The sequence below is a fragment of the Sminthopsis crassicaudata genome, chromosome 5 (assembly GCF_048593235.1).
Source record: "Sminthopsis crassicaudata isolate SCR6 chromosome 5, ASM4859323v1, whole genome shotgun sequence".
Classification (NCBI taxonomy): Eukaryota; Metazoa; Chordata; class Mammalia; order Dasyuromorphia; family Dasyuridae; genus Sminthopsis; species Sminthopsis crassicaudata.
Genome location: NC_133621.1, coordinates 303978782 through 304006293, shown reverse-complemented (window position 1 = coordinate 304006293; position 27512 = coordinate 303978782). Strand labels below are relative to the sequence as shown.

The 27512-nt window shown below is 42.2% G+C and overlaps 1 protein-coding gene across 1 annotated transcript in view; it reads left to right on the top strand.

Annotated features, from left to right (window-relative positions):
- The first annotated feature begins 4043 nt into the window (after window positions 1–4043).
- SULT4A1 (sulfotransferase family 4A member 1) overlaps window positions 4044–27512 on the top strand; it is a 47912-nt gene continuing 24443 nt past the window's right edge. Inside the window, exon 1 of the mRNA XM_074271921.1 lies at window positions 4044–4790. Within this exon, the coding sequence (XP_074128022.1) occupies window positions 4622–4790 (169 nt within the window). The 5' untranslated portion in view covers window positions 4044–4621. The remainder of the gene's footprint in view (window positions 4791–27512) is intronic.

Sequence of the window (27512 nt, the reverse complement as noted above, 5' to 3'; positions counted from 1 at the left end):
ACAAATTTCAAATACTTAGTTGGGAAACTGTTCAAGCTTCATAATAATCCAAGAAATGTAAATGAAAATAAAAATTCTGAAGTCTGACCTCATATTCACAAAATAAGTCTAACTTAGAATAAAAAATGTCAGACCTAGAAGGGGCCCTAGAACAACATGTCAGCACTGGGAGGGATATGAGAATGTCATAGAACATGTAGTCTTGGACTTAAGAACAAAATGTCAGAACTATGTCAACTAGCAAAGACTTTAGAACAGAAGATATTAGAATACTGAAGGATGTTGTACCTTGGAGGAGTCTTAAAACATGGAATTTAAGATCTGTAAGGGAAAATGGAAAAAATAGAAAAAGGAATGTCAGAACTGGGAGGAGTCTTAAAGATTATATATTCTGAAGATATATAATCTTAAAGATATTATTAAACAAATATAAATATATTTAATATTATATTATATATTATATTTAATAATAATATTAAATATATATTACATATAAAGATATATAATCTTAAAGATTATATATTCATATTATAGAAGACATTAATTTCCAGATAGAGGACATAGCTTGCCTAGGGTAAAACAGATAACAGAGCAGAAAAGCATGAATTTTATATTATTAAGTACCAGTAAGGCACTGTGCATACTACTGGGGCTAATGGCACCCTTTCCTCAAGGAGCTTCCTGGGGAAGATGACACAAAAAAGGGGAGTTGAAAAGCCAGGGATTTAGCAGAGGGCACATATCTTCACAGGGGCATGGTGGCAAAATCCAGACAGTCCAGGGAATTGACAAGTATGTGGTTGAAGGGGGGCTAGAATTCAGGTCTTCTGGTACCCAGTCTAGTGTTCATTGCAAGGCTAAGCTTTCCTTCTGGTTCCCATATTCATCTGCTTCCCTTTCTCTCTTAGGTCACTAAAAGAGAAACCCAAATCATCCTTATTAATTATGTGGATGTGATAGGCATCTATTCCAATCCCACCCCTAGAAATCCAGTTTTTACATTCCTTTTCATGCACTGTTTTTCTTTGGTCTTCCTGCCTAGCCCTCACCACCCCCTCATAGATGAATGGGAATTGAGTCATAAGCTGTGGCCAGGAAGAGAAGTTGGAAACATCCAGGAAGTCATTTAACAAATAAAATCCAAATCTAATACATTGAATTTCCCTTGTAATCAGCGGTTCTTCCTAATAAAGGAAGGGGACTGTGGATGAGCTCTCTGCTGTGTTCTGCCTTCTTTTATGGGAACCCAGGATTGGAGGTGTCATTTGGAGGGTATTTATTCATGAACTCATTCATTTGATGCTTTTATTTATTCAATAAATTAATTCATTTATGATTTTTCACTTTTTTCCTTCTCTTTCTCCATATCTGCTCATCTGCTGAACAGTGAATTTGTTGAGGAAGCAAAGTCCCATATGGACCTGGAGGTCTATAGGTAACAGTCATCAGGATTTAGATTGGATGATTAATTTAAATAATACCATATGTGTCCTTCTTGTTTAGTGAAGGTGATTGAGGGAGGGAAGCAACAGGGGAAAGGAAATATTCTGACTTGGAAGTTAATGGTGGTATGAGACAAAGTGAAGCCAGTACTAGAAAAGATACTGAGGGAAACAGTCTTTGGAGAAATCCATTCCTCAGTGATATCTAGAAGAACAGGCATTCCAGAGGGCACATTCTAGAGTGGGGAACTGGGGAGGCAGTAGGATTGTAGTAGATAAACCTGAGGGAGGATTAAGTCTTAGATAGGGAAATAGGGTTTATAATCAGCCTCAAGGGGTTCAGCTTCACTGGGAAGAGAAAGAATGAGAAGGGATTATCCAAAAGTAGAATTACTTCCTTGGGAAATAATAGGTGTCCCTGAACTAGAGACCTTTGCTGAAAATAAATTTCTTAGTTTTTGTTGTTGTCTTGAATTAGGCGAACATCAGCTCCAAACAGGAGTATTTATACATTCAGTGAAGAACAGAAAATGAACATTCATGAATTTCAGTTATGTCCATTTATTGGGCATTGTGGTTGTTCATTCATTCTAGTTATCTATGACCCTTCAATGATCTTATGTGGGGTTTCCTTGGCAGAGATATTGGAGTGGTTTCCATGTTCTTCTTCAGTTCACTTTTATAGGTGAGCACACGGAGGCAAATAGAGTTAAGTCCAGGATCACAAAGAGAGCCAGATTTGAAGTCAGGAAGACTAATCTTCCTGAGTTCAAACACAGCCTCAATCCACTATGTCACTGGCTGCCCTTTCTTTGGCATTAGGGGCTTTCAAGCAGCATATGAATGATTACTGGACATACAGGTTATAGAGGAGATGTTTTATTTGGTACAAGTTGGACCCGAGGGGCTCTGAGATCCCTTCCAGTTCTGAGCTTCTAATTCTTTGAGCTGGTCTAGTTTAGAGTATAATACATGGTTCCCATTTCTGGAAAAATATGTTACTTTACACTGTACATGAAACAGCTTCGAATCATTGAAGGCAAAATGTACCCATTCAAACTAACTTCATCACTTCCTCTTATTCAATTCTGGGTCCTTTCAAAATATATTTATTGATGGACCAGTCTATAGTCTAGCTGTTTCTCTAACTGTACTGCATTATCTAAACCAGTGGTCCTCAACCTTTTTAAATAGGGAGCCAGTTCACTGTCCCTCAGACTGTTGGAGGGCTGGACTATAGTAAAAACAAAACCTCACACTCTTTCTCCACCCCTCAGCCCATTTGCCATAACCCAGGCGGGCCACATAAACATCCTCAGTGGACCACATTTGGCCTGTGGGCTGTAGATTGAGAACCCCTGATCTAAACCATTCCCTTGGTTTTTTACATGTAGTTTGTGACACTGAATTCTTTTGAGTGGCCATAGATTTCCTTTAGGAGACTGAAGCATTCCAAGTTTCAACAAAATCAACGCAGTATTACCTGCAAAACAATACCTTGCAATCTATAGGGAATCTCTCCTCCATTTGAAGTTGGAACAGAACATCATCTATAACGGACATGAATGTTTTTAAAGAGCTTATGTCTTCAAGCTCAATATCCTATTTACTAAAGCACCTCCCTTACATTCTCTGTTCTAGGAAACTTCTCAGTACTGACACTCTATGTTCTAAGGTCCCTCCTAGTTCTGACATTCACTATTCTAAACTCTTTTCCAAATCACTCATTTTCTGTTTTAAAGTCTGTCTGACACTCTTGGCTTTTAACACCCCATTCCCTGTTCTAAGCTCACTTCCAGCTTTGACTTTTTCTGTTCTAACATCCTTCCTAGCTCTTATGTTCCCCATTCTATTGACCCTTCCAGTTCTGATATTCCTCTTCCAAAGTTCATTTCAAGTCTTAATTTCTATTGGGGATCTCTCTCAATTATGACATCCCCAGTATAAGGCCCATGTCACCTGTGCTATTTCATGTTCTAAGCACCCTCTCAGTTCTGACAGTGTAGGTTCTAAGGGCCCTCAACAAAACACTTTCTACTTTTTAAGGCACTTCCCAGCCCTGACATCCTTGCATCTGACTATTATTGTTGCTATTGTTATCGCAGTGTTGCCTGAAATTAGGGAAAGTCTCCCTTGCTAGACTGTAAGCTCCAGGAGGGCGTGGCCAAGTCTCATATAAACTTATTTCACAGCACAGAACATAGAGCTCCAAACATAACAGGGACATTACAAGTATTAATCATCTGGGATGCAGTTGATGGCTGGTCCTGATACAGGAGAGAAAGAGGCGGCTGATGAGAGTGTTTGGGCCACCTGCCTTAGCTAAGAGCATCTCCAGCACCTGTGTGACCTGGGGCCAGCCCCTTTCCTCTCTCAGAGCCTCCGTTTCCTTCTGGCATCGGACTAGGTGATCTCTAAGGTTTCTCCACCTCTGATGCCTGCAACCCTGGGATCCAGAATAGGATGGCAGGTGCAGGGTTAAGGGAAGGCGGGGCTCCGAGATGGGGTGGTTCCGAGGCTTGGGGCGGAGGGGAGGCGGAGCCACTGTTGCATTACGTCACCTTCTCCTGAGCCCTGGTGCTGCGGGTGCGGGCTCCTCTCTGGGGCGCGGTGCTGTGTGTGCGTGTGTGTCTGTGTGTGAGCGCCGTGGGGGAAGAACCCTGCCGGACGGGAGAACCTCCCTCGGTCCTCCGCCCCCGCATCCCCAGAGGCGGGGCCTTTGGCCAGGGAGCTCAGTCCCTCTGCTTGTCTGTCCATCTGTCTCCCGGAGCATCCAGACTTCGTTGGGGGAGGAAGCACGGGGGAGGGAGGGAGGGAGGGAGGGAGGGGGCCTGGGGACCAGCTGAGCCTCCAGTCCGGGTTCCAAGCAGCCGCAGGAGGCGGCGGCACGAGGAAGACGCGGGGACGGGGCCCCAGGACCAAGGACAGCGGCTTCCTCGGGCTCAGTGCAGCATCCTTCCCTCCATCCCTCCGCAGGCGGCGGCGCCCTGCCCCTGGGAGAGAGGGGCCAGATAAGGACCAAGGACAGCGGCATCCTCCGGCCCTGCGCAGCGTTCCGCTTTCTATTCGGAGCAGCTGGAGGAGACCGGAGAAGCGCGAGTTAAGGGCCGGGGGCCAGGGCCGGCAAAATCCTTCCAGCTGAAGCTGCGGGAGCGGCGGCCGCGAGGTGGGGGGGCAGGATGGCAGAGAGCGAGGCGGAGACTCCGAGCACCCCAGGCGAGTTCGAGAGCAAATACTTCGAGCACCACGGGGTCCGGCTGCCACCCTTCTGCAGGGGGAAGATGGAGGAGATCGCCAATTTCCCAGTGAGGGATAGCGACGTCTGGATCGTGACCTACCCCAAGTCAGGTGGGAGCCTCACTCCTTCCCTCAGCCAGTCTCTGTGGGGTCAGCCCTGCCCGGGAGGGTCCTTCTCCCCCACTCCTTTTCCTCACAAACTCTCCCACATCTTCGTCCTTCGGACAGGGCGCGTGGGGTTGTGGGAGGACTTGGCTGGCCCCAGTCTGGGGTGGGGCCGGAGGGGGGATGGGGAAAGGTTTAGGAGTCTGGGTGGGGGTAGACAAGGGCAGCAGGTGGGAGAGAAGCTTCACTCCCAGATCTCAGAGAAGTAGGGTCACCGATTTAGAATAGAAAGGAATCGTAGGGACCATCTAGTCCAGCTCCTTATTTGGCAAGGAAATTGGGGGTACTGAATCCTAGCGAAGGCAAGGGACTGGCCTGAGGGCACACAGGAACTAAAGGCCTGAGCCAGAATTTGGACCTAGGTCTTTTGACTCCAAAATCCAGGTTCTTTTCATGGCCAGATTGTGGGAAGCTGTGGTGTGGCTGTGGATGAGTCTGTGGGGGGGAGATATATATATATATTAACAGGTGCCTCTGGCAGGTCCTGGGCTCTCTTGCACTTTAGGTCAGGCCTTCCATAAACACAAATCCAGCTTGATCTGCGCAGGGCTGGGTAGGTGTTCTAAATGCCGGGCCACAAAATCTCACTTCTTTAAAACGAGGGGACTGAGCCACACCATCTTGCAGGTCCCTTTCCAACTGTAATGTTCTGAGTGCTAGATTGAAAGTCAGGAAATCTGGGTTTTAGTCATGCTTTTGCTACTGTGCTACTTCGGGTGAGTCACAGCCCCTCTCTGGGTCCACTTGAGAAATGAGTATGTTAGATCAGATGACCTCTAATATCACTTCCATTTCAAACGATTTATTAGCAGGAAGATTCCCCAGCTCCACTTGGCAGGTTAAAAATTAGTCAGGATTTATTGTTATGCCTTGGATAGTTCAGAAATCTCCAAGTCTTGTGTCTATTAAAGCCACCTGGGTAATCCTAGGATTCTTCAACTGGCGCCTTCCTGGGATTTGCCAAGAGGTGGGATGCCCTCAGCTCTTCTCCGAATGGAAGGGCCTAGTTCCATCCAGGATTTACTGTGTGACCTTGGACAATTCACTTGAGCTCTGTCCCTACTTCCCCTCCAACCATATTGGAGAGGGAAAAACTGCTTGTTTGCAAACAATTGTGGGACTCCTATGAGGAACTGGTCCAGTTAGTTAGTAATAGGGTAGAATCATCCATCTTCATCAGCCACTATATTCCAAGTGCTTACATGTGAATTGTGTCCTAGTGAACAGAAGAAGAAAACAACTCAAAAGCACGGTGGGAAAGGACTTGGGTTCTAGGCTGGGTTCTGTCACTAGTTAGCTACACAATACTGGGATCTCTTTCTTTTTCTTTAACATGAGAGAGATGAATTCTATGCTAATGTCTCATCCAGACTGCATGATTCTATGAAATATAAAAATCTGGTTTCTGTCCTCGAGGGGCTTATAATGTAGTTGGAGAGAAAGGACATATAGAATGAGAATAACAGAGCTGGAAAAGGATCCCAGGAGACCATTAGGGCTGCTGCTTCTGCCTTGAGGTAGGTAAAAGGCAACATGATGCCAAGAAGTGCTGTGCGACTTCCTCTCCAACATCATCTGGCACTGGGTTTGTCCCTGTCTAATGTACTAATCTGGATAAGAATGTACATTAGCATTATTGGGGGGGAGTCCTATCTTCTTATTAAACTGTGTTCTTCACCACAGACACAGAACCTCTAAATTTAGCATCTTCCCCAGTCTCCATGCTTGTAGGATCTGCATAGAATAAGTGCTTAATGCTAATTTCAAGAATGAATAGTCCAGGGATGCTCCAGAGGTGTTATGTTGGACTTTTGCCCCTGCCCTAAATAAGTCCAGAAAATTCTACATTTGAAGCATTTTTGGTCAATTAGAAATATTTTTCTTGATCTTCAAGGACAAAGGTTCCATGTCCTTCCTATAGAGCAGGGCTTGAGTGTGTACAATTCATTTGGTAGTTTTATAATGGGATTCCACATAAGTATCACTTGTTCTTCAGCTGAGGAAATTTTAAAAAGTTGTAGGTTCTCTCTCTCCCCCAGTTTTCACCATCTTTCAAGAAAGTTAAAGTACTTCTCAGGGTGATTAAGAGAATTGGGTGTTTTGAATGTTACTTTATTTTGATTTTTCAATATTTTTGTGATCTCTACCATGTGAGCACTTGTTCCAGTGGTATAGATCATGTACCTCTATCCAAGTCTGCCAATCTTCTGTCTTGATGGTGTCCTACTGAAAATACTATGGAGGAAGAGGGGAAGAGCCACCCAATGGCTTGAGAGGGCTCTTCCTCTAGTTTTAACCTGATTTTGATCATGGACTATTTTGGAGAAACTTCTTTGGACAATGTTTTTAAATAATTGACAAGAATGTTCAATTTTAGTTACAGTTTAATGAAAATAAAGATGTCATATTTTCCCTTTTCAAGTTCATGAATCCATGAAATGGCTTGGCTTCTTCTTTTTTTATTTTATATATTTTTATTAAATATTTCCCAATTACAGCAAAAATTTTTTTAAAACAATCCTTTAAAAATTTAAATTCCATATTCTCTCCCTCCCTCCAACTCCCCCCTCTTTCTTGAGAAGATAAGAATTTGATATCAATTATACATGTGAAGTCATGCAAAATATATTTCCATATTAGTCATATTACAAAAGAAAACACAGACAAAAACAAATAAAAAAGAAATTTAAAAAGTCTACTTCAATCTGCAGTCAGAGTCCAAACTCTCTGGAGGTGGATAGCATTTGTCATCATAGGGCTTTTGGAATTGTTTTGCATCATTATCTTCACCAGAGTAGCTAAGTTTTTCACAGTTGATTATTCTTACAGCATTATTGTGTCTGTGTACGCATTCTTCCATTTCTGCTCATTTGCTTTTTGTTTTTGTGTTTGTTGTTCAGTCATGTTTAACTCTTCATGACTCCATTTGGAGTTTTCTTGGCAAAAATATTGGAGTAGTTTGACATTTTCTTCTCTCTCCCTAGCTCATTTTACAGGTGAGAAAATGGAGACAAATAGGGTTTAGTGACTTGCCCAGGGTTACACAACTAGTAAAAGATTTAAACTCGGGTCTTTCTGATTCCAGACCTCCTGATTTAACCACTGTTCTGCTTAATAACTTTCTCACTTATTTTGCATTAGTTCATATGGATCTTCCCAGGTTTTTCTGAGAGCTCTTCTCCCCACCTTGCTCATCTTTTCTTATATCACAACGATATGCCACAACTTGTTCAGATATTCCCCAAATGCTGGATATTCCTTTAGTTTCCAGTCCTTTGCCACCACAAAAAGATATTTTTGTGCATATGGATCCCTTAAAAAATTTCTTCAGAAGTAGTGGTATTTCTAGATTAAGGCTATACACAATTTTGTAGCTCTTTGATATAGTTCCAAATTTTTCTCCAGAATGATTAGACTAGTTCATAACCCCACCAACAGTGCATCAGTGTCCCTGCCTTTCCACATCTCTTCCAGCATTTGTCACCTTCCTTTTCTGCCACCTTCCCCATTCTAATTGGTGTGAAATGATACCTCAGAGTTATTTTAATTTGCATTTCTCTACTCAATAGTGATTTATAACATTTATATATGATTATTGATGGTTAGCTTTGATTTCTTTGTCTGAAAACTGACTTTGACCCTTTATCTCTTGGAGAAGGCTCACATTTATTTTACAGATTTGGCTTGGTTTCCTATATATTTGAGTAATGAGGTCTTTATTGGAGAAATTTGTGGCAAAATTTTTGCTCCCCACCCCGTTTCTTGTTTTCCTGCTAACTTTGGTTACATTAGTTTTGTTTCTATAAAAGCCTTTTAATTTCATGTAATCAAAATAATCTATTTTACTTCCCTCATCCTTCTCTATCTCTTGTATAGTCATAAACTATTTCCTTATCTATAGATCTGCAAGGTGCATCTTTTCATGTTTCCTTAATTTACTTATGCTGTCACTCTTTATGCCTAAATTATTTACCATTGTGATTTTTATCTTGGTATGAGATGTGACTGATTCCCTGCTCTACAGTCCCTCACTGTTGCTGCCAGGGTGCCCGCCTCTCTTGGCATGGCCCTTTTTTCCTGCCTGAAACATTCTGATATGCTGTGGGCTGGACAACTGAGAGTACCACACTCGTTAAAACCATGTGTAAATTAAGAGTGAATAGGCTTTGTGTTACATCTTGAGGGTTTCTCCTTTGATTATCATGCACACGCTGCAGTCAATGGACTTAGCAGCAATTAGTTTCCAACTTCATTGTCCCTCTGCTTCTCTGATCCACAACTACACGAAATCAATTTCCTGCTCTCCATTTCTAGAACACTTGGTTCTTATTTATCTTCTGGCTCTTATTATACCTAGTATTATAGTTATATCCCTCACCATACAGTCAACTCTCTCAGGGCAGGGATCATGTTTTACCTTGGGACAGGCTGCCAGAAGAACTAAGTAGCCCTCCCTTCATCCAAGCAGGAGTTCTTCATGGACTTCCATCCATACAGTGAGCCAGAGGCAGGGATGTGTGTGGTGGTAAATAATTTAACAACTGGCTCTTTGAAAAGCTTGACATACTCTTCAATTTAATCAGCATTGATAACATTCCCCCCCTCACTTCATTAATTCTGAACAATCAGTCAACAAAATAGCTATTTGTCTTGATTTGTATCATCTGCCCATTTTGCAAATGCCCAGACTAAACATTTAACAATTAGCCTTTTCAGTCGAACTCCAGCACACCTGTGGGGAGAAGGAGCATGACTCAGAAATCAGTCATGGAATGTCAACTAGTGTCAAGACTCGGTTCAAGGGACCAGACAACCCCTGGATGATGAAAGAAGCTAGTTTGTTTAGCCCTTGCTGGGAGATACCTGCTATTCAAGCCTGTGTCACCAATCAGGTCTAATGAGCTATAGCTGGTGCTAACAAACATTTTTTGAGAATAGTCAGGAAGTAGCAGAAGGATCATTATCTTAATCAGGAGGGACCTTCATTTCAAACCAACTTCTGATGGTTCCTATTTGAGGGACTCTGGGCTAATCAGATTCCCTTACTTTGAGGAACTTTCATTTGCTCCTGTGAATGGTGAATAGAATACTACTGTAGAACCCACATCCTAAAATTGTTGTAGAGAAAGCCCTTTATAGATTATAAATCCCTGGAGAAATGCAAGTAGTGAAATTAAATATTTCCTGAAGGACAAAGATATATAAAACAGTCCTTCTTCTCTAGCAGCATGTTACCTAGTTAGGAAGACATATCCAGTGATAACAGGGTTTCTAACAGATATTATCATGTCCATTTTACAGACTGAGAAAGTGGAAACCAGAGAAGTCACAATATTATACATTGCTAATAAGTGGGAGACACAAGATTGAATCCTGGTCCTCTGACCTTCAGACCAAAGCTTTTTGAATCATAGCCTCAAAAGACCTTTGAAATCACAGAATCCTAAATCTGGAAGGTCTTTGAAAGATCATGCAGCCCATTCTCCTGCCTTAATGCTGCTTGTACCTAAATCATCCCATATGGCTGGGAATCTGCTGAAACAGACTGTGGATATTAGAGGGAAGAGCATTCATAGACCTTAATTATGATTTTCTCCAGATGCAAACAGAGATTTTTTTTCTTTTTCAGATAGGGGCTGAGGTTACAAAAATTATAGCACAGCATTCTGCTTTTGATCATAGTCAGTACATTAATTGCTATAAATGTTATCCTAATCCCATTCCCAGACAAGCTCCTGTTTCTGTCCCTGCATCATTTAGAGCCCAGTAGGTGTGGGCACACATTCATGGGGGATGGCATGCACATGCCTGGAGGGATCAGCATCCATCCATCCATTCATCCATCCATCCATCCATCCATCCATCCATCCATCCATCCATCCATCCATCCATCTATCCATCCATCCATCCATCCATTCTCTCCTTCATCTATTCAACAAACATTTATTAGTCACTTACCATGTGCCAGGCACTGCACTGAGTATTGAATTGGAGTTACAAAGATGAAAAGACATCAGTCCCTGCCTTTAAGGAGCTCACATTTTCTTTGGAAGAACTCAATATAACCTTTGAAAAGCAAATTTGCTTTAAGATATGAAAACCCATTTACACTAGATCTCTTTTTGATCTTCACAACAATCCAAAAGGGAGGAAGCTACTAATTTTATACCCATTTTACTTATGGGGAATTAAGGCAAACTGAGGATAAATGATTTGACCAGGTCCCACTTGAACTTTAGATTAGAACTCCAGGCCCAGTGCTCTGATCACTAGGTCACTCAGCTACCCATATTTACAAAGCAATTATTGGAGGAGGAGGAAGCTACTAGCAATTGGTAGGAACAGGAAAGGCCCTGAAACATAAGAGGTGAGGATGGAGGGCCTTCCAGACATGGAGGGCAGGCTGGGCAAAGGCAGGGAGATGGGAGGTGAAATGTGCCGGATACTTTAAGAAGACCAGCTTTGCTGGAAGAAGAATGAATAAGGGAAAGGAGTGTGACTGGGGATGTAACCAAAGCAGACCTTGGGAGACAAGGCCTCTGGTCAGGCTTTGCAGAGATCAGAGCAGATTCTGTTCCTTTCTATGAAGGGTGGGGCACCTACTCAGGCTGCCAACCAGACTTGTAGGAGTACTTTTTGTTGATGACGATATGCTGATTGATTATAGAACTCATATTGGAGGCTCTACAAGACAATCAAAAGAGTTCAGGCTAGCCATCCACTCAGGAAAAACCAAGTGGATGAACCATAACTCTTGTCTTGACCATGACATGTAATTGTATGAACAGCCCACAGAGCTGGCTCATGAACACATACATTTTGGATGGACAGGATTGGCTGGACAATGAACAAGAAGAAACTTGCACATATTATGTATATAATAAATTCTTGTTGAATTAAATGAAATGCCATTGCCACCCATGGATTTAGAATTTCACAGAAAAGCAAATAGAAGATTAGGTATCTAATTATCATATGTATTGCATAGGCCTGGCACATGGTGAGTTTTTTTTTTAAATACATATCTGATATGCAAATGATTGTTTTTCCATTTCCCCTTTCCTTATACCAATAAGGTCTATCTGTCCCTAAATATTCAGTCCCTCAATAGTGATAGAAAAACCACCTGGCTTTCCGTTCTGCTTCTGCCACTTAACCATCATGTGACCTTGGCCAAGCCACACTTTCTCTGGTCCTTTGTTTCCTCATTTGTGGGATAAGAAGGACAAGATGATCTCTGAAGTCTCAGATAGACCCAGTATCCCATGTTTTGAGAAAGCCAGGTGATACAGCAGATAGAGCACTGGTTCTGAAGTCAGGAAATCCTGAGTTCAAGGCTGACTTTAGACAAGGTGGTTGGAATGACATAACATTGAGATAATGCTAATAAAGCAATAGCACAGTGACTGGCACTTAGTAAGCACTAAATAAATGCTTATTCCCTTCCTTTTACTAATATTTACCTCCCAGAATTGTTGTAAAGATCAAATGAGATAATGTTTGTAAAGTGCTTATTACAGAGCCTGGCACATTAATAAATGACTATTTCCTTGGCAAAGTCTTTTTAGCTCCAATGGTCTACATTCTGAGGTCCCTCTAGATCTGACATTTTATGTTTTATGTTTTCTGATATTGTTCAGCTTTTAATGCTTCAGGGTTTTAAGACTCAAAATATCTTTATCCACGCCCTGTGTTCTGCACTCAGCCCTGAGGTTGGCACACCATAGGAGCTCCATAAAGCATGGCAGATGAAATAAAGGGCTAGCTCTAGCCCTAGGAAGATACTGACATTTACTAGGCAAATCGCCTAACTTTGCCTCAGTTTCAGTAAAATGGAGATAACAATTCAGAGACCTTGATTATGATTCTCTCCAGATGTAAACAGAAATTTTTCTTTTTCAGATAGGTAGTACCTGAGTCCCAGGTTGTTGTGAGGATCAAATCCTGGAAGGGGCGTTTCTCAGTCTTCTCTAGACCTTTCCTGCTAGAGTCTTCCTTCTGGGATTATTACCTCCATTAACCTCATATAGATCGAGACTGTTTGGTGAACCAGTTCAACTCTACACTGTCCTTTTCTCTTGAGCCCTCAGCCCCCGTGATCATATTTCTAATTATGCCTTGACAAACCTCAGCCTTGGATTATTCCCATCATTCACTGCCTTTGCACTGTGTTTCTAAACAAAGATGGACACAATCACATCACTGTTCTGACTGGATCCACTACAGATATGTTACATGACTTTAACTGGGCTCTCGCTGCCACATGGCAATCCTATTATTTCTCTTTTATCAACTCACTCTCCTACTTTTCATAGCAGCTCTTCCAAATCTTCTCATCCTCCTCAACCTTCCTCTCTCTCACCTTCTCAGCTGAGTACTTTGAGAACTTCATATTTTATAGAAAAAATTGAGGCCATTTGCCAAAAGCTTTCTTATCCTGCCTCCTCATCTCCCATCACTCAGATGCCTTCTGCTATTCTTTCTTTCTTGACTTACATGATAAAGTGGCATTACTTCTTACCAAGTGTAACATCTACTTGTTCAACTGATCTCATTCTATCCTATCTCCTTTGACAGATTGCCCATTGCCCCCTTTGTCATCCCCATGGTATCACTTATTTTAAATCTCTCCATGTCTACTGATTGCTTCCTACCTCCTTGTAAGGAGCCTTTAAATGGGCTGCACCACAGCGCATCATTGAGACCCGGAAGTAATTTCTGTGGATATTAGGATTGCCCTTGGGCGGGATCCTGGCCATATTGAGATAGCTTCGTAATGGGTGACTCTCTCGCTGATTGGCTATGTGTGTGACCTCACAGGCCCTATGTAAGCCCACTGCAGGCAGCAGGCGCTCTCTTTAACCTGGCGTTCTTCACCCTGGCTCCCCAGCCTGGGTGGCCAAGCCAAGATGGATAGCCAAAAGAGGTAAGGGTTTTGGTAGTGAACACGTGGGTCTTCTGACCAGGTGTTCACTCGGGAACCAACAAGTCAGGGCATCAGTTAGGGCATTATGTCAGTAGGTATAATAAAGGCTTTTAAGATTACACGTGGCTGTTCTTGAGTGCGCTACCGGTTATTAAGCTATAGATTCAAGAGATTGTGGCCAGAGACCTTTGAAGGCCTCAGAGGAGGCGAGCCGGGTAGAGTTCACACTGAAGAGGACAGTGGTCAAAGGTACTCTGGTGGATCTAGGACAGACTAGTAATTGTAACTGCCAGGAGAGCACGTTACACCTCCTATAATGCCCCTAATGCCTACATGCCCCTGTTTACTTCATCCTGGAAAAAAAACCCTTATTATCATTTCATATTTCTTTAGCCCTTTGTGGCTAAATTTCTTATGAAGGCTATCTACAATAGGCTGTCTCCACTTTTTTTTCTTCTTACTCCCTTTCAATCTAGCTTCTGATCTTATCATTCCATTGAAATTTTTCTTTCCAAAGTTATGAAAAATTATATATATACACACATACATAATTAAATATTCCCCTAGTACATTAAAAAATTTAACCTTCATTTTTAAAAATTTTGAGTTCCAAATTTTTTCCCTTCTTTTCATCTTTCCCCATTTGAGAAGGAAAGCAAGATGATATTAATTATAAATGTAAAATCATATATAACACATTTCCACTTTAGCCATGTTGTAAAAGAAAATACACATTAAAAAACAAGAAAAATAAAACAGAAAAGAAGTGTGTTTCAGTGTGCACACAGAGTTCACCAGTTCTCTTTGGAAATGAAAAGCAGTTTAGTCCTTCAGAGTTGTCTTGGGTCATTGCCTTGATAAAAGTAGCTAAGTCTTTCACAACCTATCTTTGTTATAATATTGCTGATAATGTGTACAGTCTTCTCTTGGTTCTGTTTAATTCACTTTTCATCATTTTATGTCACTTCCCAGATTTTTGGAAACCATTTTATTTATCATTTATTGTTCTATGAGCACAACAATATTGCATCATCATCATCATACACTACAAAGTGTTCAACTATTGTTCAGTTAATGGACATTGCCTCAATTTCCAATTTTTTGTCACCACAAAAAAGAGCTATCAATATTTTTGTACACGTAGGTCATTTTTCTTTTTATTTCATCTCTTAGATATAGACCTAGTTGGGTATTAAAGGACATATACAGTTTTATAGCCCTTTGGTCATCCATATTGTTCTCCAGGATGGCTAGACCAGTGCACAACTTCATTAACATTGTATTAATGCCCTAGTTTTTCCACATCCCATCCAGGCTCTGTTATTTTCCTTTTTTCTCATGTTTGGTGATTTAATAGGTATGAAGTGGCTCCTCAAAGTTGTCTTAATTTGCATTTCTCTAATCAAAAGTAATTTAGAACTTCATAATTTCTTGACTGCCAAATCCAGTGACCTTTTTTCAGTCCTCATTCTTCTTGCCCTCTTTATGGTTGTTGACACTGCCACTTTCTCCTCCTTCCCTCCCTTTTTTCTCCCAATTCTTTTCTTACCCACCTGACAGTTTCCTTACATTTTCCTTCTTTGGATTTTACTCCAAATCATGCCCACTAACCACAGGTGTCTCTCAGGTTTCTGCCTGGGTCTTCTCTTCTCCCTCCATACTACTTCACTTAGTGATGTCATGAGTTCCCATGGAGTCAATTACCACCTCCATGCTGATGATTTTCAAATCTACTCATCCTGTCTCACCCCAAACTCTCTGCAAACCTTCAGTTTCTCTTCTCCAGTTGTCTTCTAGATAAATACCTTTGTAATACTCCTCAAACACACTCTCTTCTCTACACTTCCACTACTCTGGCACAAACCCTCATCACTTCAGGACTGTATTATTGACATAGGCTTCTGAGGGTAGGGTCTGACTGTCTCATCAGTCCATCCTCCATTTCCAATCCCTCTTAATTCTAGTGCCTTTCTTCTGAATTACTATTTATCTTGTATATAGCTTGTTTGTATATATTTATTTGCTTGTTGTCTCTCCCATTAAATTGTGAGCTCCTTGAGAAAGGGGGTTCTCTTTTGCCTCTTTATGTATCCTCAGAGCTTGGCACAGTGCCTGGTACATAGTAAGGATTTAATAAGTATTTATTGACTGACTATATATCTTGTATTATATTTACATAATTTTTTTCATATTGCTTCTATAGCTGGAGTGTGAGCTCCTTTAGAGCTGGGATTGTTTCTTATATTTTTTGTGTTTCCAGTGTTTGGCCCAATGCCTGGCACAAATTAAGCACTTGATAAATACTTGTTGATTGATTGATTGAATGGATGGAGATTGCAACACATCTATGCTGCCCATCCTGTGAGACACTTGTCCATGTCCTCTCATAGCTTCATCATAAGAAGCCCACCTAAAGTGCTAGGGACTTTTCTGAATTTTTTCTGATGTCACAAGGGTACCATGGAGCACTTGGTCTGTCACCTGATCATCCCTTGTTAATGACCAGCTCTTCTTCTCTTTCCTGATAATATCCTTTACTCCTGTTCTTCGGGATTCCTGATTGGTCATTTGTTTCAGCTTGGTCATTCTCATTTCCCTCTGTGTACCACTCTTTTTCATTTCTTTGGAGATAGTCGTATCCCATGTCTCAGTAGACATGCAACATCAGGAATTTTGGGGTCTTCAGATTAAAAGATGGGCTTTTGTGGCATTGGTTAGTTTAGGGTCATGGACAGCTCTGTGTGATTTTCTAAATGTGATCTTGGTCATCTCCTTCCATTCAGTCCTGGAGTCAGCTTGGTATCCATATACAAGGGCTACCTACATCATTCATGAGAGTATATACCTTTATGTATTAGAAAAAGCATTGGATTGATCATTGAAAAGACTTGGGTTGGAATGTCTGCTCTGAAGATAACTGTGATTATAATGCTGGAATTTCAAGTTCCAGAAGGGGAGAGCTTGATGGGGATTCAGCTAATGTGGCCCATATTAGTCTCTCCCTGCCACACTTGGGGCTGCCTAGCACTCAGTCTTCTATAGATCCTTCCCTATTGATCATCATAAAAATTAATAACGCAGGTTTATAAAGCACTTAATGCAGAATCCTTTATGAGCATATGTATGTTATGTCTCTATATTTAATCTTTACAATAATCTGGTGAGCTAGGAGCTATTATTATTTCCATTTTTCAGATGAGGAAACCAGAAGTACTCAATAAGCATTTATTAAGCACCTTCTATACATCCCACACTGTGCCAAGCAGAGTTTACCAAGGAGGTTACAATCTAATGGGAAAAACAATAAATAAATAAACATGTACAAATAAACAATATACAAAAAAGCCAAATCCTTAAAAAAAGGGAAGGCACTAGAATTAAGAGATTGAGTCAGGTATTTCTGCGTGTCTGTAATAAGATTTGAAAGCAGATCCTTCTGACTCCAAGTTCAGTGCTCTATCTACTGGGTCATCTTACTTGCTTTAAAGGCCACATTCTCTACGTGCTCTTATCTTAGAGATGAGACTGCACTAATTGTACTATGCCACAAAATCAATCAACATTTATTAAGCCCCAACTGTATGATGGGCACTGGGGATATAAGGCAAAACATGAAACAATCCTGCTCTCAAGATACGAGAATAACCATTTAAAAGTGGATTTTATGAGTGTGCCCTGAATCCCCCAAGAGAAGTGTCAGTATCAGACAAGGACTCTGAGCAGTGGTTCTTGGAAGGAGTGGCAATAAGGAGTAGAGGGTGGCAAACAGCCCTGAAAATGGGTCCCTAGACAATCCTGTGTTTGTGAAGGATCTGGCTCCTTTGTCCTAAAACCATGGAACATCTGACTTGGGAGGAACCTTGGATTCAGCCATTGCATTTAATTTTCTCTTCTAAGGCTTAGAGAGGAGTGGAGGCTTGTCCCAATTCACAGGTTTAGTGATAGAGATCCTCATCTCCAGACTTCAAGTCTGTTTCCCTTCCTAACAAGTGGCTCTTTTCTAGCTCCTCAGCCTCATCTCAAGAAAAGAAAGAACTGAAATTCTAGAATAAATGAATATATATATTTTTTTTCCTTTCCATGTCTCAGGTAGAACATTTGCCCAGGACAGAGGGTGAGCATGGGGCAGACTTTGTGAAGCAGATCAAGTGACTGAATGTCCAGAATATAAGATTGCATTTCTATGGGGTGAGAAGGAACAGATTGTGTGGAGAATCACAGCTGTTCTTCTTCCTCCTTCTGCACGCTTTCCTGCTGAGGAAATTGTGCAAAGTGCAGCTTAATCTAAATTGACACAGCTGCTTTAGGTCTAGGAAGCCCACTCCCAAATTCTGGAGCCAGCCTTAGCTTTTCAAATTTCATTAAATTTTTTTCTCCCCACCCCAATTAAAAATATTGATAAGCCCTCAGGAGGTGGCTTAAATATAATGATACATAGAAACAAGCTGAGAGAACAATTAAATATTATTATAATCACTTGAAAAAATTCTCAATCTCATTAATAGTCAGAGATTGAAATTCAAATAATTCCAAGATTTTCCATCACACCCATCAAATTGGCAAAACAATTAAGTGCAAAGGAATTTAGTACTGGTTGGATTGTACAGAAATAGGCACACTTGTTCACTGATGGCGGAACTGCAAATTCATCGGACCTTTCTGGAGAACAATTGGGCAAGGACACAAAGTTACAGAAAGAGCCATATCCTTTGACCTGATGATTTTGTTCTTGGGAAAGACCCAGAGAGCATTATTAAAAACAAGAGAAACAAGCTCTGCTTAAAGATTTTCATCATTTTTCATCATTCAGCATATTATGTAATTACACAGAACTTCCAATAAGCTGTTTACTAGGAGAATACATTAGTGAATTGCATACTTTTGTACGGCACATCATGGTGCAGGTTGACAAGTAATCCAAAGGAAAAGTCAGCATTGAAGAAGGGAATGCACCTCAAGACTCTTAAGAGGAGGCAATAAGAATGAATAGTCTGAGAATCCTAGGGTCAATCTAGGAGAAGAAGGGAAAAGTTGGGAAAGTCTAGGCATGGAAATGAAAGAAAATGGAAAACTGTTTCGGTTTAAATTGTTATTGACATGCTGTTTTTATGGCACCTACATTTCCCACCATATCTTCTCTTCAGAGTATCGTCCTTTATAATAAAGAATAAAAAAAATCAGTCCACTTAAACTAACCTATCAACTGAGTCTAATGTTATATTTAGTGTTTCATATTTGAGCTCTCTCCTACTTCTGCAAAATCTTTTTTTTTTTGAGGGAAGGAACAAAAATCACCATAGACTGTTTTCTCTCCAGACTAGCCCTCAGATCTGACAGATTCCCTGGGGTTTAGTTTCTGAGTTTTGGGCAAACCACTTTTCTTCCAAGACCCCCAATTTCCTTATCTGTAAAATGGGAAAGTTCAACTAGTTCAATTCTCAAGCCTTTAGCACTTGATCACAGGCTATATTTGTGTTATGGACCCCTTTAGAGATCTGGCGAAGCCTTTCTCAACATTGTGTTTTTAAATGCATAAACTAAAATTCAGTGATTACAGAGATTATCAATTACTGAGAATTACAGAGGATTACAGAGAAAATCAGGTGGGCTAAGATACTATCATCAAAATATTTTTAAAAATCATGAACCCCAATTTAATAAAAATGGCTAATATTTAAATAGTATTTTAAGGTTTGCAAAGCACTTTATAAACATTCTCAAAATCCTCACAAGGATGCTAGGTCCTATTCTTATACCCATTTTACAGATGAGGAATACAGAGATTAAGTGACTTGCCCAGAGTTATCCAGCTAGGGAATGTCTGAGGCTAGCTTTGAACTCATCTTCTAGAGCTCCATCTATTACCACTCGCCTGCTCTTCTTTAGCAATCCTGTGAATTCTTGATAGCCCCAGGATTCTGCTGGGCTCTACTGCTTTCTGGTCCCGGAGATGGAGCTAAAAGTCCCTACTGTCTCCTTCTCTAGAATCCTGATGGCTCCCAGTGGGGTTTGGAGGGAGCCTACCATTCCAGTCTCTGACATCATCAGTGCCCAGTCTGCAGCTATTGCCTTCCTGGCCTTTGTGGGGCTCAGCAAGGCTGCTTCCCCCTATCACTGCCATCTGACTGAAGCATGCTTGGCTCCTCTTACCTACCCAGCAAGGTGGCTCTGAGCACAACCGCCCTCCTGTGCTTCTATTTTTAAACTCAGCCTTCTCTCGACATCAGATTGGATTTGCTGTGGCAATTAGACTGCCTCGCATCTGCAGAGTCGCAATTATGAAAGGCAAGTTCCCCTCGATGGGGTTGGGCTCTTACTTGATGAGGGGGAGGGTGTGAGCAGCGGGTGGAGGAGGTGCCCTCCTGCTCAGCCACCTGTCTTCTCAGGCCTTTTGTTTGACCCAGGCTTTCTCCTTCCCGCCCCCTATTCATTCAGGGGCCTAAATAGACTCTTGAATCCCTGCTGAGCCCACGAAGGCATTAACCCATTCAGAGAAGACACCATAAAACGGTTAGATCCAATAGAGATCCAGCAGTCTGAAGTGGACCTGGCCCAAAAGTAGGCTGTGCAGGAGGGGAAGGTTGGCCCGAACTTGTTCCTGAGCAGGAAGCCCCTCATCAGACTCAAGTCTGTCTCAAGATCCTCATGGGCTCCTGTCTTCAGTCATAAAACCTCATTTCAAATTCTTGTTGCCTTGGTGATTTGTTCTATATGACCCTTTCCAACCCAGTCCAGACAGACCTTTCCAACCCTATAAATGTTACTTCCCTTTCAATACCATGTGATCGAGCCAACCGGCCTTTCCTCATACATGGCACTCCATCTCCACACATTTGCACCAGCCACCTCCCTTGCCAGGAATGTTCTATCCCCTTACCTCTGTCTTTTAGAATACCAAGTTCCATTCAAAAACATCTTAAACCCTACACTGCACATGTGGCACCTTTCCTGTATGTCCCAACGGCTGGAGCCAGAACTACCTTGTCAAAAATCTCCACTCTTTTTTATAGACCTTTACATGTACATATTTATTCTCCTGAAAGATCATAAGCTCCTAGAGGCAAGAACCATTCATTGTAGGCCTGCTCACCTGACCTGGCACAAAAGAGGCCCTTAACAAGCACCTTGGGCAGTTGGACATTGCTCTCAGGGAGACCCTGTCAACGGGCTTCCTCATCCTCATCTGGAGAGCGAAGGGATCCAAACAAAGGAGCTCTGAGGCTCCTTCCAGGTAGAAATCTGATGATTTCCTGAATTCCTCAGTTTTTGTGTGCCTTTATTTTTATTCGCTACAGATACTGTCTATATTTATCTATATAGAGAGTGCTTTCCCACAGAAGAGAGTAAGCCCCTTGTGGGCAGGAACTGTTTCTTTGCTTCTCTGTATTTTCCTCTCTATATATATTCTTGTTGGATTGAATCAAATTAAATTGGAAGGGTCTTTATATCCATAGTGATAATAGAAAGATGCTCAATATTAGGTATATAGAATCTTTAAATTCAGATTTGTAGAACTTGGCAGCAGGGCAGCTGGACAGTTTCTAGACCCTCAACTGTTCACCCCTTTAGTCAAGAGAGGGGTGATGAACCTTTTCTGGATTGGCAACATTGGCTCAGCCATCCATCAAAGATCAGTTCTCATGCCAGAAAGCACCTGGAGGACCCCTAGTCTAGACCCTGCCTGAGAAGTAATTCTCCTTCCTAACAAGTGATTATCAGGTGACCAATCAACAGCACACCTACTATGTGCCAGGCAGTTTGTTGGGCAATGGAGATACAAAGACAAAAATGAAACAGCCCCTGACCTCAAAGAGCTTACATTTTATTGGGGATACAACGTGAACATCCATATCACACACACATAGATCTATGTATGTGTATACATCCATATATATGTACATGTACATATATATGCATCTATGTACATACAACTATCTACACAATACATCATATACAACATAGCCATAAGGTAACTGAAGGGGAGCACGCAAAATTAGGGAGAAGTTGAGGAAAGACTTTATGTCGGAGGTGATGCCTGAACTTAATCTTGAAGGAAACTAGGACTTCTATGAGGAGAGAGGGCATGTGACAGTACAAAAGCATGGGGACAGTAGATGGGATGTTAGGTATAGAGAACAATGAGAAACCTAGTTCGCCAAGCTCTAGTGCATGAATGTGCTATGAGCCTAGAAATATAGTTTGGGGCTGGGTTGTGAGAGCTTTAAAGATTTATGTTTGATCCCAAAGGCAACAGGGAGCCATTGGAGTGCATAGAGTTGGGGGAGGTTCCTCCAAAATCACTTTAGAGAAAATTGAAATATATTTTAAAAATCACTTTGACATCTATGTGGTAGTTATAGCTTGAACACCCGTGGGGGCTCAGAAGTCAGTCAGAAAGGCCTAGTAGACCTCTCTCGGCCTATGGCTCACATTTCTCCCACTTGTGCCTGTTGGGATGCTGACAACTGTCTTAGGGACCCAGAGAATCATGGACCCTAGACTCCCAGTGCTGGAAGGGATGGTGGAGGCCATCTAGCCAAGTCCCTTCAGGGAGAAGACCAAGCCTAGTTAGACATGAAATGTGCAGTCTATCAGAGGTAGCAAAGAGGCTAAGAGGGTGAGGGGGGTAAGATAGGGGGGTGCTTGCCAGTTTCACAACCCAGATGGAAAATCCTCGCCAAGTGTCTTGACTAGATTCCAAAGTGCATTGGGCAGCTGGGTGGTACAGTGGATAGAGCAGCGGCACTGGAGTCAGGAGGACTTGCATTCAGATGTACCCTTAGACACCTGACATGTACCAGCTGTGTGATCCTAATTGCCTCACCAAAAAATAAGAAGAATAAGGGAATTGAAGCACCACTCCACAGGCAGGAGGAAGCCCTTATGCATGGGGCTGATCCATGAGAACGGGGACATGAGGCAGCTCAGACACAGCTGAAAGAGTTGATAGTGATGGAACTGGACTTTGGCTTCTTCCCTCTAAGAGATGCTCCTGAGTTATCCTTAGGCCCATCAAGAAGCAGCTGTGGCTGTGCTGGTCCAGAGAGAATATGTGGCCAGTCCCCTTTGCTCCCTACCTAAGTATAGTCATCCTTCAAGGGTTCATCCTCAGATACAGGGGAGCATTTTCACCTCCCAAGGCAGGCTTCACAAGGCATGAGCTAACTCAGGCCAGAGCATGTACTTGAAGAAATGTCTCTGAATCCTGGATCTGACATTTTTCTAGTTCAAGGAGCTGCGGTGAGACATTTCTCAATTCTATAAGCCTCAGTTTCCTCTGCATTACCTTCTCTACCAGGATGTTAGAAAGAAAATGCTTTGTAAACCAACTTCCCTTTATATATGGACTGAACCAGATGGTCTTTGAAGTCCCCTCCAACTCTTGAATTTTGTGAATTAAGAATACTGTGAAATTAATCTGGAAAGAAAGGGTAGCAAGAGATGGTGAAGGCCTTTAAATGCCACGCAGAACTGTTTGTGACTGATCCCAGAAGCAATGGGGAGTGGGTGAAACTTCCTCATGATGGCCTGAGCTTCAGGAATATCAGTGTGGCAGCAATGAGAAGAAAGGATTGGAGAGGGGAGGCAGGATGACCAATTAGGACTCTGTTTAAGTAATTCAGGTAAAACTGAACCAGGAGGGTTGGCCCTGTGAGTAAATGGGAAGGGGATGGATGTAGAGCTGTTGCGGTCAGCAAGATTTGGCAACTGGGAATAAGGAAGAGTGATGAGCTGGGAATGACCCCAATGTTTTGACTCTGGGCTACTGGAGGGATAGTGGTTCCATCCCAGAAATGGGGAAGTGTGGGAGAGGGGTAGATAAGGGTCATAATGACAAGGAGTCTGATGGAGATGGGGTAGATAAGGGTCAATTTGACAAGGAGTCTGATGGAGATAGTGAGCATGGGGGAAAATGTTTTTGGCTCAGTCTCTAGGAGCTCTCTGAGGAGGAGATGACTTGAAGTTGGAGCTTTGTGGAACAATTACATGGCAGGCATGGTGGATGAGTCAAGCCCTGAAGGGTAGGGGGGACTTAGAAACAAATGAGAGGGGTGGGAATTCCAGGAAGGATGATACAGAAAACTAGTTCTCCTCAACCTTCAAGGGCAGAAAAAATATAAGCAAACAGAGGCTGTGGTGGAGCTGAGTTTGAATGCTGCCTCTGCTCCTCAGTATCCATGAGAACACATTTCTCCTCTGGATATCATCTTCCTCATTTATAAAACAAGGAGGTTAGACTAGGTGAACTCTAGGTTCCTTCCCAGTTCCAGAGTAGAAGATTAGGGCTCAGCTATTAAAAACATTTCCCCCAAATAAGTTATCCCCAAATGAAATGGGCTGCTCCAGGAGGTCTTCAAGCAGAGGCTAGATGGCCCCTTTTCAGGGAAGGGGCACGGGGCTCCCATTCAGCTTCTCTTCAGACAAACCTAATCCAAGGTGAGCTGGGAACAAGCTGAAAGGAAGAAGCTTCCATGGCCTGGGGTCTGTATAGGTTGAAGGGAAGCCAGGGAGGTAGTTCTGGGGCTATTTCCGGCCCACCTCACAGGATCCCAAGGGAAGTCCCCACAGAGGGTCTGGAGACCCACACTATCTGTTCAGGCTAGGCTATCCTGAGCCCCAACAAGGGGAAGCCTCAGGTTAAGGGCAGTGTTTGAAGACCTGGGCGGTCTCTGAAGAGGAGGCCACCATGAATAACAACATTTGATCCTTACAATCTCAGATAAAGATGTTGGAAATAAAAAGAGATGTCCATTTTAAAGGTGAAGAAATGGAGGAGGAGGAGGAAATGGTCACAAAGCTAGGGATCAACCTTCACTGATTTAAGCACCTATGGTGTGGAGGCCTGTGCTAGGTATCGGGTGCATAAAGACAGAACTGAAAGAAGGAATACCATCTCTGTGGAAGTGAGTGAGCAGGGGCAGGAATATCAGGGAGCAGGTTGGGAAGGGGTCACAAAGAGAGCTCAGCTTTCAGAGAGAGGTCCTGGCTGCCGCTCAGCAAGAGTCAGTCTTCATTCTCTTCTTCAGACTCGGTGGCTGAAGGCCTGCTATCGATGTGCCTGCTTTGAAATAGTCCATTAAGGGGAGGTTATGTGCACACTGGTTTTTATGGGTTCTCTTCGGAGTTATTTTTGGTTTTCTCCATTTGCTTCCTCCCAGAGGATTCCCACATTCGTTCAAATCACACTGGGGATGGAGTGTCTAGCACAGTAAGAAAGTCATGAATTGTGGACTCTGGGAGTTGAGAGGGACTTCTGGAGTCAGAAGGGTCACAGGGTGAGCTAAAAGCAGCTCTGGAAATCACCTCATTTTCTAGAGGAAGAAGCTGAGGGAAGAGCTCTGTCCAAGGTCACCCAGTAAACTACTGCGGGGAGCAGGTCCTGAAGCTCAGGTTTCTTTGCTGCCCAGAATGGCTCACTTTTCTCTATGTCATTTTGGGAGGGCAACCTTGAGCTTGGATTTGCAAAGGGGGCACCTGACAGTTCAAAGTGGGACTTAGAACTCAAGTAGCTGAGGTAGGTATAGAGACATTTAAGGAATCGGAGAGAACAAGAGCTGCATTTACTGCATGACTTCCCTGGCCTTGAAGCAAACTCCAAGGTCTTCCTGAGCAAGGAGGTAGAAAAAGAGAAGGAAAGGTCCTCCATCTTCTGAGCATCTTAATGTTCTCAGCTTTGCTGCTTCACCATTCCAAGAGCCCTGCACACATCAGTCTCATCCTTGTACTTATTATCCAGGCCTTCTCCTGCCTCAGTTTGCTTCTTTCTGCCGAGGGCTCCACTCCCCATCTAGGGTCACAGCCTTGGATCAACCTTGCATCTTCCTCTCCTTCCTTCCCCACAGACAACCACTCAGAGGTCAGTGTTGATTCTGTTTTCACGACATCTCTCACTTATGTCCCCTCCTCTCTATGCTCAGCGCAACCGCCCTGATGTAGGTCCTTAACCCTTCTTGTCTGGACAGCTGCAATTCTTTCTGCCTGATCTCCTTGCTTCCTTTCTCCCCTCTCCAATCCATCCTTTAAATTGGAAACAAAGTGAAATTCTTTTGGAAAATAGCTTTGTATTGATTTTTGTTTTTACATACATCATCCACATTTTCCAATACATCTTTTTTTTTCTTCCCCTATCAGAAAGCCATCCCTTATAATAAAGAATAAAAGATGATTTTTAGTTTAGTTTTCCAAACTAAGCAACATATCAAAAAAGTCTGATATGATATGCTGTGGGCCATACCCATAATTCCCCCTTTTTACAAAAGCATAGGGGAGGGACCTTCTTATATTTCTTCTTTGGGTTAAGCTTGGTCATGATGTAGATTAGTTTCCTGGTTGTGGTTACTTCCCTTTGCAACAGTTAATATATGTTTCATTATCTATCATATCCATTGTTTCTTTTCTTTTTTTAATTAAAGTTTTTTAGTTTTCAAAACATATGCATAAATAATTCTGCAACATTGGCCCTTGCAAAACCTTGTGTTCCAGTTTTCTCTCCTTGCCCTACCCTCTCCTGTAGATGGCAAGTAGTCCAATATGTATTAAACATGGTAGAAATATATGTTAAATCCAATATATGCATACATATTTATACAATTATCTTGCTGTACAAGGAAAATCAAATCAAACCAGAAATAAAATAATGAAGAAAATAAAATGCAAGCAAACAACAACAGAGAGAGTGAGAATGCTATGCTGTGAACCACACTCTGTTCCCATAATCCTCTCTCTGGATGTAGTTGGTTCTTTTGAACATAAGACCATATATGCATAGATAATTGATCTGAATTAGCTCATCCTTGAAGAAAGCCGCGTCCATCAGAATTGATCATCGTACAATCTTGTAGTTGCTGCGTACAATGATCTCCTGGTTCTGCTCACTTCCCTCAGCAAGAATTCCTGTAAATCTCTCCAGGTCTCTCTGAAATCATCCTGCCAGTCATTTCTTATAGAACAATAAATGTCCATAAGAAGCAGTAATACATTATTACATTCATGTATCCCCTGGTCGATGGGCATATATTTTATCCCCAGTTCAAAGGGACTATCTTAAGGCACAGGCCTGATCTGCCACGTTTCTGCTCAAAAAGCTTCACCTCATTCCCTCTAGCTCTCTTCTTTGCTTGACATTTAAAGCCTTTCCCAATCTTTCCAGGCTATTTCTAGTTCCCTAAGATATATAACAAGTTACTTCCTGCACACACTTGACAGTTCAGCTAAGCTGGCCCTCTCATTCTTCCTTGTACATTCTTCCTTGTCCTCCATCTCCAGTCTCCTTTTGTCGGTATGACTGTTCCTTATACCTGGTGCATTTCATTTCTCACCCTTGCCTCTTGGAGCCCCAAATTTCCTCCTACTCTCAGGTTATGGATCAGGCTCTTATGAGGCTTTTTCAGTACTCAAGGATCCTCCTTCTTTGTTTTTTTCCTTTCATCCACTCTTCAACATGGCCTAAGAAGCCTTCTCTTCCTCTTGAAACCAGCCCATCTGTCATTTGTGGTCCATGGCATTGTCCCTACTAATCTTGAGCATGGAGGACATTATTCAAGTTCTTCACCTTCTATTCTAGGAGAAAGACCTCCTGTACTCATTCCTTGTCTCCATCTCCAGTCTCCTTTTGTCGGTATGACTGTTCCTTATACCTGGTGCATTTCATTTCTCACCCTTGCCTCTTGGAGCCCCAAATTTCCTCCTACTCTCAGGTTATGGATCAGGCTCTTATGAGGCTTTTTCAGTACTCAAGGATC